At 42.1% G+C, this 13,273-nt stretch overlaps 2 protein-coding genes across 4 annotated transcripts in view; one reads left to right on the forward strand and one right to left on the reverse strand.

Moving 5' to 3' along the window:
* sack1gb (scaffolding CK1 anchoring protein Gb) overlaps positions 1-5,012 on the forward strand; it is a 10,515-nt gene extending 5,503 nt beyond the window's left edge. The window contains exons 3-6 of one of the 2 annotated variants that reach the window (XM_089005990.1): positions 1,210-1,334; positions 1,434-2,574; positions 2,644-2,760; positions 4,106-5,012. In XM_089005990.1, coding sequence (XP_088862116.1) covers positions 1,210-1,334; positions 1,434-2,574; positions 2,644-2,760; positions 4,106-4,480 — 1,758 coding nt within the window. In that variant the 3' untranslated portion in view covers positions 4,481-5,012. Of the gene's footprint in view, positions 1-1,209; positions 1,335-1,433; positions 2,761-4,105 lie in introns of both variants that reach the window. The other variant, XM_089005989.1, reaches the window with a different exon arrangement.
* Positions 1-11,673, reverse strand: part of slc5a10 (solute carrier family 5 member 10) — a 27,787-nt gene extending 16,114 nt beyond the window's left edge. For both annotated transcript variants that reach the window (XM_089005995.1, XM_089005994.1), the window contains exons 1-9: positions 11,466-11,673; positions 11,314-11,385; positions 9,802-9,906; positions 8,328-8,387; positions 7,920-8,024; positions 7,737-7,842; positions 6,556-6,636; positions 6,280-6,485; positions 3,044-3,179 (exon numbers count right to left, since the gene is read on the reverse strand). In XM_089005995.1, coding sequence (XP_088862121.1) covers positions 3,044-3,179; positions 6,280-6,485; positions 6,556-6,636; positions 7,737-7,842; positions 7,920-8,024; positions 8,328-8,387; positions 9,802-9,906; positions 11,314-11,385; positions 11,466-11,573 — 979 coding nt within the window. In that variant the 5' untranslated portion in view covers positions 11,574-11,673. The remainder of the gene's footprint in view (positions 1-3,043; positions 3,180-6,279; positions 6,486-6,555; positions 6,637-7,736; positions 7,843-7,919; positions 8,025-8,327; positions 8,388-9,801; positions 9,907-11,313; positions 11,386-11,465) is intronic.
* Positions 11,674-13,273: the final 1,600 nt, after the last annotated feature.

Genomic DNA, 13,273 nt, shown 5'->3' on the forward strand with positions numbered 1-13,273 from the left:
TTAGCAAAGTCAAGTGGTAGTGGTTTACAACGCTATGTTTGGCTGAAGCCGGCGTAAAGTTTTCCAGTCATTGGATGCTTTGTGTAGTGTAAAACGACAGTGACCAGTGATCATGGCAATTTTAATTTAGCGATATAACACTTGTCGGGACATCCAAACAAAATGGAGCTAGTTAGCATTGTCAAATTAGCTTTGTTATTAGATTAGATTAGATTAGATTAGATTAGATTAGATTAGATTAGATTAGATTAGATTCACCTTTATTACTGTCACAGTTGAGAAATTTACAATTCACAACAGTAAAGTTATGAAAGGAAGACGAAAGGAAAAAGAAGTAGGGTACCAAAATATAGGACGTTAACAATGTAGGACTGGTACTGGAAGTCAATTTGTGTGTGTGTGGGGGGGGATGACTGGAAAAAAGATGTTTGTTTGCTTTTCGGTGGAAAGAAAGAAAAGGGCAAAAGCCCCAAAGGGCGAATCTAATGATGAATAATGTTGTTTATTTTTGTTTCGATATCCAAAGAGGCGAGGATAGTTGATAGCGCAATTAACCATTTATGATTCCATTTTGAAATATTAAAAAGTAATAGACACCATCAACCAAACCGATACATGTTTTCACTTGAAGTCCGCGATGAGGTCAACAAGCAGCAGCTCGTCAGTCGCTATAGGCTACATTTCTTCGTGATTCATTGCCTCTCCAAAGTGAAACTGGTTGTGTCGGTAACAGAAAACACCTAAATGACGCTTTTGTAAATATGACAGACAACCTACACTGGCTACATGACTTTCCTTCTCATAATCACTCCTCTCTTTCAACCACGTCATCTTATCTGTTATTTTCACCCTCCCTTTATGATTATTTTAATAATAATACATTTCATTTATAAGCGCCTTTTAAAACTCTCAAGGACACTTTAGCCACCTGTGAGATTTCACCCACAATATTGACCCATGTGATGTAATGTAGCGGCTTGCGCCACACCCTTTTATCACACGGCGGAAGACAAACAGAACAGGGTGTGTCACACATGCGCACAGATAACCTGTAACATCTGTAAACACAACGCAGGTGTCAATCAAGAGTCTGCCTAGCTTAGCACAAAGGAAAAAAAGTGTCTTCACACAATGTTCATCCCAAAATCTTTTGTCTCCTCTCTAGATCATTTCTCACGTGAACAATTTTTTTTGTATGCGTGTGTTTAGAATCTTCGCGTGCGCTGCTGTGGAGGCGTGGAGTTCTATACACGCTCAGCACAGAAGGTTCGTGGGTCCCTCAGCCAAAGGTTCCTCTTAGTAGATGGAGACAGAGCCATCTCCGGTTCATACAGGTCAGCGAGACATCAGACGATATGAAAAGTAAAGGAACGTGTTTCCTAATCAATATATCAATCAATCAGCTCCTTTTTTTAAATTTTTGGTCAATCCAGCTTCACGTGGGCCTCCTCCCGTTTGGACCGTAACCTCATCACGGTGATCACCGGACAGGCAATGGAGACCTTTGACTTCCAGTTTCGGGAACTCTTCCTCTTGTCACGGAGTGTGTCCCTCAGCAAGGTTCCCATGGTCGACGAACCAATTCCCGACCCCCTCCCTCAGGCCGCCACCCCTGTTGTCGTGCCAGCTAGCATCGCAAAGAAACTCATCAACCCCAAGTACGCATTGGTTGCTACAGGAACACACACAAGTCCCACTTCTTCAGACCAGAACTCCAGCAACAAGAACTCCCAAGTTCAAGCTGGGTTGAAAATCCGTAAGGGGCGTCTTAAGAATGTTTCCGAGGAGCCCCAGATCCATCCGGCGTTGGTCAATATGGAGAAAGCCTACCTGATACCATACCTCCCCACCTGGCCGGAACCGGACCCGCCGAGTGACGTGATCGGTTTTATAAACATCAGGGACGAGAAACGGGCCAATCAGGTTCACTTGCAGAGGTCAGAGCGCTTTGCGGTCAGTCAGGCCATTCGGTTCAGCTCGTCTCTGACGCTGCCAAGTTCTACCGAGGAATCCGGGAAAGAGACGAAAACTGAAGCGCAACCCGCAACTGGCAATCCATCGGCTCCTAAAACACCGCAGCAGGAAGTCGCAAGTCCATATAAAGACAATCCTGATGCAGCAGATTCCAGAGCGCCTCCGCTGCAGCACCCCGACTCGCTTCTCACACAGGAGACACAACAAACTCCCTCTGTAGCGCCTCAGCCGTCAGACACCTCTGGAGAAAATCCAGAGACGCCAGCAGCACCGGTCCCTCCTGTCCCCAAACGGCGAACATTACACCTGGTAATAGATCCAACCCCATCAGACCAACCCATCGAAACGCAGGTGACCCTGGTTAAATTCGACAACGTGGACTTGACCTCCAACAATACCAACGCAACATCTGGCCTTGTCCACGTCACCTCCAAGGAGGAGGGCGGCGACTCTGGGAGCAATGACAACGGCAGCCAGGACAGCACCAAGGTCATGTGCGACAGAGCGGGCGCCGACGTCCCGTCCAGCGCTTCCACGGCGTCCGAGGAGGAGTATTTCGACTGCTCTCAGCAGCAGTCCGCCGATCCTTTAGCAGGCCGGGTGAGCACGGGGTCGGGCCGCGGGCACCGGCTTATGGACGGCGTCAACATGATGGCCCGCCTCTCTCAGAGTATGCTGGACCTCCGGGACCCCCCGAGCCAGAAAGACGACAGCGCCGCCCTCATCCGCCAGTCGCAGCAGCTGCGCAAGCAGGGCCATGGCTCACCGCACAGGCGCTTAAGACAGGTGAGACGGACGACGTCCCTTCACGAAAACTCTTTGTAATGAAATATGATTTTTGTCCTATTACCTCAAGGATCAATCATTTTAGTCCACCTTATGCACTCTACCTTCCAAGTTTGCCCTGTGCAGTGGAACCCCGCTATTTTCGGGGATAGGGAACAGGTCGGCCCACAAATACTTAACACTTTAGTTACGTTTAATCACATACCTGCCATAGTGCTTGTCAAGAATTAATCCATCTTTCAAATACTGAAAAGAGCCCGGGTTTATATTGATCTCTCCTAACCTGGGTAGAGAGCGCGGCTGATCATGCCGGGAAGGATGATAAAGATGAAGGGCAGCATCTTGAGATAGGCAGCCAGGATGGACGCTCCTTTCACATGACTCATATTTTTTGCAGAGAGGGATCGTTGGACGATCACCTGCAAATGCCAAGAAATACAAACATGTCACCCAAGCGTTAATTTTCTAAATGGATTTTACAGTTTAGCCGCTTTGTGCACCATGAAACCTACACGATAAGCTGACTACAGCTTGTCAGCGTAATTGCTGTCCCTGAAAGGGTTAAAAGTAGAAAAAAAACATTCCCTCACAAGCAATAGGTTCAATCTATCAAATCCAGAAGAACATCAGATCTGTGAAAGGGGAATCCAAAGTATTTGTGCAATATTATGACATAACATTTTAGTCCTAAGAAATAGTAAGTATAACATCAAAGAACTGAAAATGATAAACGTGAAAAAAATGTGAAAAATTGTGGGACCGAGTACAGACTCTCCCCAATGGTCGTTCATAAGGTGAATTTGTTCGTAAGTTGTTTCCGTGCTATATATTGTATGGAATATATGTTTAAGGTTTATATAAGTATGTTTGAGGCTTTTGTAAGTAACCTTTATTGGTTAGTACTGATAAATTAACATTTAATTAGATATACGGTCGGGCACTGCGACGAACTGGACGGAGGAAGCCAGATATGGGGTGGATGCTGGGTGAGCTCCCACAGCTCCTCACGTCGGTATTAGCGGTGGAAAGAAGCACAACTCGGAATAAGGCGCACAATACAAATTCTAACTTACAGCATCTCTGTCTGAACATTTTTCGACATATCCGCGAAAGTGTTCGTATGTACCATTGTTCGTAACTCGAATGTTCATAAGTAGGGGAGTGTCTGTAATAGTCCAGGAGGTACTCCTGCTTAGAAGTACCAGTGGCTGTGAACTAAAACTGTGAAGGGTGAAAACATTGTGGGACCGAATAATGATCCAGGAGGTACTCCTGATGAGAAGTAGACACTGCATAATGACAGTTGCTAACGTATGTTTGTTTTTTTAAACACGTCCTTGTGCAGTTATTCCACTTATCGAGATCGCCCGGTCGCGACGGGAGGCTGAGAGGCACAAAAGTCGTCATTGCCAAACCAGGAAGCTACCATCGCCCCCACCGAGCCACAGGCCCGGTGATCGGGGGACATCGCTACTGGCATGGACAAACGCTCCAACCGGACTCCGCCCTCATGCGGTCCGAGATCCGATCCAGCCACTCGCCGCGGCGCCACAGTCCGGATTACAGAAAGGGGGCCAACGCTTCGACGCCATTCCCGGCCGCCAACCCGAGCGGGGGAATCGCACCTCTCTCCAAGCTGAACACTTTTAGACATTTGAAGGGACGAGGTGGAGCCTCGCAGAAGAAAGCGTCTCAGAGCAACAACAGGGCCTCCAGGTAGAAATGATCACCACTCCAGGTACTCCAAAAATGCTTGTTGATGGTGACATGTTTTCAAAATGGATGACGCTTACTGTCGCGTAGGAATCTTGTCTAAACTTTCAGGTTCAGACCACATGGAAAGGAATGTGGGTTTTACATATCGTGAATGGGGAATAGAATGTAAATAAATGACATTGGCATTGAGGTTGAACTGTAAATGCACGCATATATTTTATTGTCCATTACTTAACAATGCAGTCTCACAAATGACCTTCATTTTAGTGGAGACCCTGTGAAAAAGACTCATTCAGATTTTTTGCACTGCAAATCTTGGATTTACAGACCTGAAAATGAAAATGACATAACGTTTCTGACGTGAGCCAAGTCGACAAACTGGTTTCCAAATGACCCTTGTGCTCAAATCACTTTGATTGCGGTTACAGGCTTGTTGTTGACAACCCTTGCCTTGCTGAATTGTACAGATGTGCGTGGTGTTTATAAACATGATGTGGGACCAAAAGTGAATGCTGCCAATAAAAGATTGGATTCGGGCTGAAATATTTCACTTTTGCTTTTTAGATACAGACGCTCCCCAATTTATGAACAAGATACATTCCGAACGGTCGTTCGTAACATGAATTTGTTTGTAAGTTGCTTCAGTGCTATATTTTGTGTGGAATGTATGTTTAAGGCTTATACAAGTATGTTTAAAGGACAACCGACGCCTTTGGACAAGTTGTGACCATAATTTGTAAAATCACTTCAAATGACTTCTACTGAGCGTATTTTACAAAGATTCCACCGCATATAGCAATATTTTACGTTTTAAGACTCCCGCTGAATATTCAGGAAATCTTGTTTTCGAGTTCATGACGATGCCTGACGTGATGTCATGTCTGGAACGCCCCTGACCGAGAAAGCGACACACAATGCATTTTGGGTACTTTGTTTGGTCAGAAAACTTCGTGTTGATCCTTGTTGATGGCGAAATTAGAAGGAAAAAACATAACGCCATGGTGAATCGTGTGTTGCACCAAGACTACTATTTGATACTAGTTGACACAAATTCCCAGCAGACAAATCAGCCCATTTCCAACGGAGCTTGGGCGCCATCTTGTGCATTTTCTGGGCGCTACATTGGAGTCCAGACGCCTCAAAATGAGGCAGAAGGACTTCTTTAATCGATTGCAAACATTTATGCTTTCCTCTTCAGAACTATTTGAATCATATTCATAACTGGATGCGTAACAAGAAAGCATCTTCTCCGAATCTAAAGCCATTGTTTTGATTGTCGAGCAAGGCAAGACGTCCTGGCGTGACGTAACGAACAAGGGGGCGGGACCTTCTCAAACTGAAACTTTCTGAGGTCATTTTGAAGTAGTTTTGGGACACTTTAAGTCATTTTTATTAGGTGTTTTGCATTTGGGTATTTTAGATGCTATAAAACGTTTTTCTGATGTCAGTTAAGAAACAAAAAAATGGTGTCGGTTGTCTTTTAAGGCTTGTATAAATAACCTGTATTGTTTTGTCCTGAAAAATAAATGTTAAATAAAATATATGCTCTATAAAGATACATACACGTACAACTAGAGAGACTATTACATATAACATATGTTACTCCAAAAATGTTCGTATGTACCGTTGTTCATAACTCGAATGTTCGTAAGTCGGCGAGCGTGTATACATAGATAAAATCTCAACCAAGGCTGAAAAAATGCTTACTTCGCTAACTCAGACTAGTCCCATGGAAGGTGAGCTCAGTGTGGAAATTGAATGGGTTCATGTTTCAACACAATGCATGCACGTATGCGGATCTACCTGATCGGTGCACCAGTACCAGGTGGCCAGGATGGTGAGACCGAGCGTCATGCCAGGCCAGGGCAGGTCTCCCGTGACAGCGTCTCGGAACAGATGCATGGCGTCTTCCCGAGGCAGATGGCAGGTACTGTTTGGTATGATCTTACTCGGCACTGCCATGCTGTACACTTTCTCCAGGTTACTGTAGCCGCCGATTTTGTTGAAAGCTGCGAATGACGATCACGCTTTGAGTACTCAAGTATTACTGCATTGCCAGGTGGAAATGAATTCACATACCTGTAATGGTGAGAATAATTGCCCCTACAATCATTACCAATGTTTGTAGCGTGTCAGTGTAGATGACAGCCGCAAGACCACCTGTGAGAAAGTCAGTGAGAGGCTTCGATGCGGCCATATTGGTCAGGGCAACACAGCTGAACAAACAGAGCTAAACCTAGCTAGCTAGATGTTATCTTTAATATAACCTCTTTTTATTGTTGTTCTTTAATTGTATCTCATTGTTTATGTTGTGAAGTAAAGGTTTGCTGATATTTTTCTGGTATGCTAACTATTGTGCTATTTTTGTATGAGTATGACAGCTAATGTGCTACTGAAAAGCTAATTGACTAGAGACCAATGAGCTACATAGAGTACAGTAACTACAATTGCAGCTAGAGAGAGGAGCAAATAGATGCTTTATGTTTTTGTATTTGTCACAAATATGTATTTATTTATATTTCAAAAGTAACAAACTCCAATTTCATATGTAGCAATCTTTGTATGGGGGTGGTTTCCTCCAGATAAAATACGTCTGTGTAAGCTCTCAGTCGTACAGGAGTGATCCATCGATGAAAAGATTTCATCCACATAAAATACAAACTGTATTGTGTATGTAGATATTGTACTGCTTAAAAAATCAATTCCAAGTCTCTTTTGCAGTCGCTAATTATTCAAATAACCTTGATAAGATATGATGGTTTAGTGAAAGACATTTCCAAAAGCAGTATAAATTCCATTAAAATGAACAAAACGGTGTGAAGGTCTGCAGCTCACCGCTGCTGAGCCTCTGATCTTAGAATGCTAGTTGTGTCAAATTATCAAAACGAACATTGACAATAAGACTAAACGGCATTTTAACTGTCACTTTTTTGTGTATTTCAGAATCTGTACTTTGACTTTGTTTGGGGGTTGAATCAGTATATCGACTATTTTTTTTGTACTATGCTTCTTACTTAAGCACTGAGTGCAATGATTTTTACTCCCACTGTACCTAATGAAGTGTCACGGCACACTTTCATTATACCCTAGTATAATTTACAATCATCCGTAAAAAGCATCCATCTTTACTTAAGTGTGTTTACAAGGCAGTCTTGCCTGGAGCAACTTAGCACTGGTTAGTGCAAAGTACCTAATGACCATCATCAGTCAATGTAGAGTCTGTGTGTGTCTGTGAATGTAATGTAGTCCTGTTTGTGTACCTGCGATAGTGTAGAGCGCCGTGACGACCAGCATGAGAATGGTGGACAAGTAGAGATTCCATCCCAGACACACTTGGACAAACAGGGCTCCCGAGTAGAGGTCAGTCTGGCGGAGGGATTAAACAACCTTCAACGTGTGCGTTGTGCCAACTGGGTCATCAGGTGTCTTAGTATTCGTCATACTGATATCTTTGTGAAGACTGACAGAAGCAGTGAGAGGACAGCCAGGTAGGTTCGAATTCTCTCACCCCCGAAACGCCGGCCCAGGTACTCGGGCATTGTCACGATCTAAACAAAGACATTCGCTTTGCTCAACTGTGTATGACATTCTGATCAAGACAAATGTGTTGTTTGCACTTCTCTGTGCTCTGAAAATAATTATGACCCAATAGAGAGTAGCAAGATGTCATTTGTGATGCTGGAAGACAAATGACTTGTGCATTAGAGTTGTGTGACACCCAGCTGGGGAATTTTCAAGGCGGGGAATGCTTGCAAGGACAGTGCCCCTTTTGGCATGCCAAAATTCCTGCTGAACCAGCTGTGACAAGCAAGAACTGCAGTGTGTGTGTATGTGTATGTGCGCAGGCAAACCCCTGAGGAGATGTAGACAGGAACGAACACCCAGGCCAGAGCCAGCAACACATAAGTGGCCTGAAAGAGAGGGTGAGGCAGAGCGGAGAAGTTCCATTAGATGAGTGCCAACACCAGGGGGACAATCTCAGGTGGTCAAACATCAAGACCGGAAGATTCTTTCCGCGGGTTTGGACCAGACATAGACCCCAATAAGACTTACTGTATGTTTAATTGTTCCAGAAAAACTTGGCTTTATCAGTGATACCTTGGCTTACGTACTTAATTGGTTCCCAGACAGAGTGTGTAAGGCGAAAAGTGTGTATCCCAAATATTAATTTCCCATAGGAAACCATTAAAACGAGAATAATCCGATCCCAGGTCCCCATAAAACACAATTTTCTACTTTCTATTTTGTAAGCCTTCAAACTACCCAAAATATACACTATCTTATGTATAATAAATGTGATATGTATTATAATTAAAGAAATAAACTGTACTGTATAATATAGTGGTTTTATTTACCTTTGTGATGGTCGTTGATGGCTTGATGGAATGGAGTTTTCATCAGCATTAAACACTTGATGAGGAACGTAGCCTTCTTCTTTCACCATCTTGAGGAATGATCCCTTGTAGGTGCTTTCTTTGTGATAATTTTATCTAGTTCCTCATCAATTGTGTTCTGTTTAGCTGGGTTGATAGCTTTTTGCATCAAGTGTACAGATGGGTTGTGCGGGTTATTTGTGGAGCCTGATTGATGGGATATTTTAACCTTCCCGTCTAAACTCTGCTTTTGAACTATCAAGGTTGAAACGAGTCCAAATTTCACTGTTTTCTATCAATTTTCTCAACATTTCACTTTTGTTTTTTTGTTTCAAGCTCTGTCGTCTCCCTATCGTCTCCCTCTCTGTCTGGAACCCCCACCCCCTCACTGCTGCATTCTTGACCAATCATGTGGCTTTAACCGAAGACTGTGGGCGGGGAATAGAGGACAAAACAGTCGGCCACCATTTTCTTGCTAGGATAACGGGCTCATATGCCAAGGTAAAATTTTCATAAATGTAACGTTCGTAAATCGAAAAGTTCGTAAGCCAAGGGGTTCGTAAACCGAGGTATCAATTTCTTAAACTGTTGTAGACTGTGCGAGAGTGCACATACGGAAAGTAGAATAGACGTCAGGTTGTCGAGCGGTGCCATGGGGTAGTATCACAGCATTTTTTAAAGTATGACAAGTGACACACACAATATCTTGTGCAACCGTTGTAAGATGTTAAATATTTAAAACATGAATAAATACAAACAGATTATACTTTATGTATTGGAAATTTGATTTACCTGTATATTACTACTGAAATGTGTCAACTTGTGCGAATTACACCGGTTGTTTTAGAGCACATATTTTCACCCACGTGTGTTTTAAAGATCAAAATCCTGCGTTGTGTTTCCTCAAATATCAACAGCTTTGGTGGGCGTATGGACTTGCATGTCCACTCACATTCCATTCAAAGCCTGCAACAGCGATGCCCCCAGCAGCTCCCGTCCCGGCCAGACCGATAAACAGACCCGAGCCCTCTGAGCTGGCAAAGAGGGAAGCCCCAATCTGGGAAATTTGACATTTGAACCGGTTAATAATAATAGTTCATTATAAGGTACTTTTAGCTCATTCACTGCCATCCACAAATGTATTTGGGAATTGAAAATATGATGTAGAGCGGCATTCCTGAATTTGTTTGGGTTTTGTGTTTTCTTGTTTGGATGCCGATGAAGCGCTGGCTATGGCCTCTGGCAATGTTTTTACCTTCCACAAGAGGGCAGCATTTCCCATTTTTTTCCATGTTAGCGCTTTGTTCCAGCTTCAGCTGTTGAGGCCTATATAAACCAATATGTATGAATTGCATTGTATTTTGGACAGCCACCCTCGTTTGAAGCTCATATAACTCCAGACCCATATAATTTAGGTATTCACTCTTTTTTTGTGATGAAAGAAGATCGTCTAAGGTACAGGTATCAAAGTCAAGGCCCGGGGGCCAAAAATCATTTTATTTGGCCCTTGAAAGCAAATTAAACTTATGAAATTCCATGATGCTTGGTAAAGTTTGAGCCAAAATGTTAAATTGTCCAATGTAAACAACAATAACGGTCATTATTTTTACATTCAGATTTGAAAACTAGTTATTCATTTATTTGTTATGTGCTGTATATGTAATATGTGAAGGGATTGAAAAATTCTAATGGCTTCCAAAAATTCATAACGGCCACCTGAGAGGAAACCGTCACGACAATGCGGCCTGTGGATAAAAATGACTTTGACACCCTTCGTCTAAGGTTTCTTACGCTGCATATTCCTTTCATGACTTTGCTGCTGTGAAATGTAAATTTCTCCACTGCAAGACTAATAACGGCAAATCCAATCCAATACAATCTACAACTGAATATTCTGTGGGTCCTGGAATTTGAATGACAATGACAAAAATCTTTGCACTGGAGTGGACACATTTTTGCACGTCTGGCAGTGAATGAGTTAAAATGGAAATAATAGATCAAAATTAAATATATAGTCATTAAAATGTTACTGGTTCACCTGTCATTATTATGAGAAGAGACGTGCAGGTTTTTTTTCTGTTTCAATGAACATTATCATGACATGTATAAAAAATGGCAGAGCCTTGTAGTTTATAACAGGATATTAAAATAATTTCAAAAACATTAAAAAAGCTAATAATACTGTAAAATTTCTTTCGCACTATACTTCTAAAAATGCTATTTGTATAGTACAACTCTACATTTTCCCCTATTTATTTACTTATTTATTATTTTATTTTTTTTTTTTTACTGTGAGGACTCAATAAGACATGCACCAGCCATACGGATTCAAATGGTCAAATATGCTATCCTCTCCCTCAATGTTATTACGCAAGCGTCACATCTCATCAACACAGCAGCAAAAGGTGGAAAATATATGAACACTACAACAACATTAGTCCATAAAATATAATACAAAACTCACCGGCCACCAGGCCATGTCTCGTCCTGCCAAGAAATAGCCACTCAACGTGTTTCTGCTCACCCGACATGATGACTGACAACACACAGACAGTCACAGACAAGTGACTAAAGTCTAAAATGGAATATTCCCCGAAATTCATCTCTGCGACTTACCCAGATCCCCACAGCCAGGTTGAGAAGGAAGTAGGTTACTATGACGATGATGTCAGAGAAGCTAAAAGATTGAGACAGGGCGTAAAATTTAGTGGTGGAATTGGACATCCTGGCACACCTGTCGAATTTCTCTTCATGTATTTATCCTCACGTATATATTTTTTTCGTTAATCAACTTCTTTCCCCGTTTAAAATCTCACACCCTTTCTTTGAGAGCCCCCAAAGAAGGATTCACAGTCACACACCTTTGAAAGTGGAGGTGTGTGTGTGTCCCTCTGTATACACGTACATGTAAAAAGGATCCCCCCCCCCCTCACACACACACACGCACACACACGCACACAAAGGCCCTGCTAGGGAATAGTGGAGTGTATGTGTGGGTTGAGCCATGGAGTGCAGCAGATGCCCATGTGGACGGTCGCTGACACACAAACACACACGAATACACACACACTGATAGTCAATCATTGGCTGTGTGACAAGTGTATAATCATTAGTGTCTGAATACACAATCGTGTGCTGTTAATTGTCAAGTGGAGTCAGCCGCTGTCTGTGTCTGCGTGTGTGTGTCTGTCTCTTAGATTATTTATTCATTTGTTTAGTGAGTTAGTTAGTTATTTAGTTATTTATTTTTAAGCAAAGATTTTGAAGGTACAAAAATCGCAAAATATGTATCTTTTGACTAATGCAGTACAAGATAGCCTTGGTGCACACTGTACAAACGCTCCCCTACTTACGAACATTCGAGTTACGAACAACGATATATACGAGCATTTTTATTGTAACATATGTAGTATTCTCTCCAGTTGTACATGTACATATCTTTATAGAGCATATATTGCATTAAAAGTTGTTGTTTTTCAGTACAATGAAAATACAGGTTATACTATACTTATATAAGCCTTAAACATACATACCATACAAAATATAGCACTGAAGCTTATGAACAAATTCACCCTATGAACGACTGTTCGGAACGTAGCTCGTTTGTAAGTTGGGCAGCGTCTGAATATATCCTCCTTAAAGCTTAATTCTGACCAATGAATTCAAATCCACATTGTTTTTAACCAGATGTGCATCATAGGAAATATTCATGCAAGAGAGTTTGACTTTATATCGACATTTATGCTTCCTGGTGGGAATTTAACTTAGCCTCTCTGACACAAAAAAAACCTGTGGTCGGCATTGTTTGTCCGAACCGAGGAGCAGATGGCGATGACAGGGTGCCCTGACGACACACACATCATCATCATCATCATCATTAATCTCATCTACACACACATGTATGCACGTTTTAGCGCATGGAGTTAAAAGTTCAGGAAGTGATGATGACATGGTAGGTTCCACGAACAGGTCGAAGTTTAATGGGAGAAAATGTGTGTGTCACATTTGTATTGTTTTCTTAACCACAACTTTATTACTTGGGAACACATTTCTCGGTGGAGAATATCCTCAGCCCAATGGGTTTGAAGAAGCATTAACTTGGTCCTTTTTTGGACCCAGTGCTGGTCCAACTATTTTATCCATTTTGGGTTCTTATTAACCCAGCATTTTTTAAGCCGTATATCACATTTCAAGAATGGGTTCAATGGTACCCTGCTTATGTTGCTTGCTATATTGTCGTTTGTAAAGGGTTGCAATTTTCATTAAAAGGCTTTGAAACATTTTTAAATAAGAAGGCAAGATAGGAAAACCTTTATTTGTGTCATAATGGAGAAATTCACAATTTACAGCAGCAAAATACAACATCGATGTTAGTGAGCTGTATGGTATTAATCTCCCTAGTTCTTACAAACCAACTACTTGGT

The sequence above is a fragment of the Hippocampus bargibanti genome, linkage group LG10 (assembly GCF_051943395.1).
Source record: "Hippocampus bargibanti isolate YZ-2025 linkage group LG10, ASM5194339v1, whole genome shotgun sequence".
NCBI lineage: Eukaryota > Metazoa > Chordata > Actinopteri > Syngnathiformes > Syngnathidae > Hippocampus > Hippocampus bargibanti.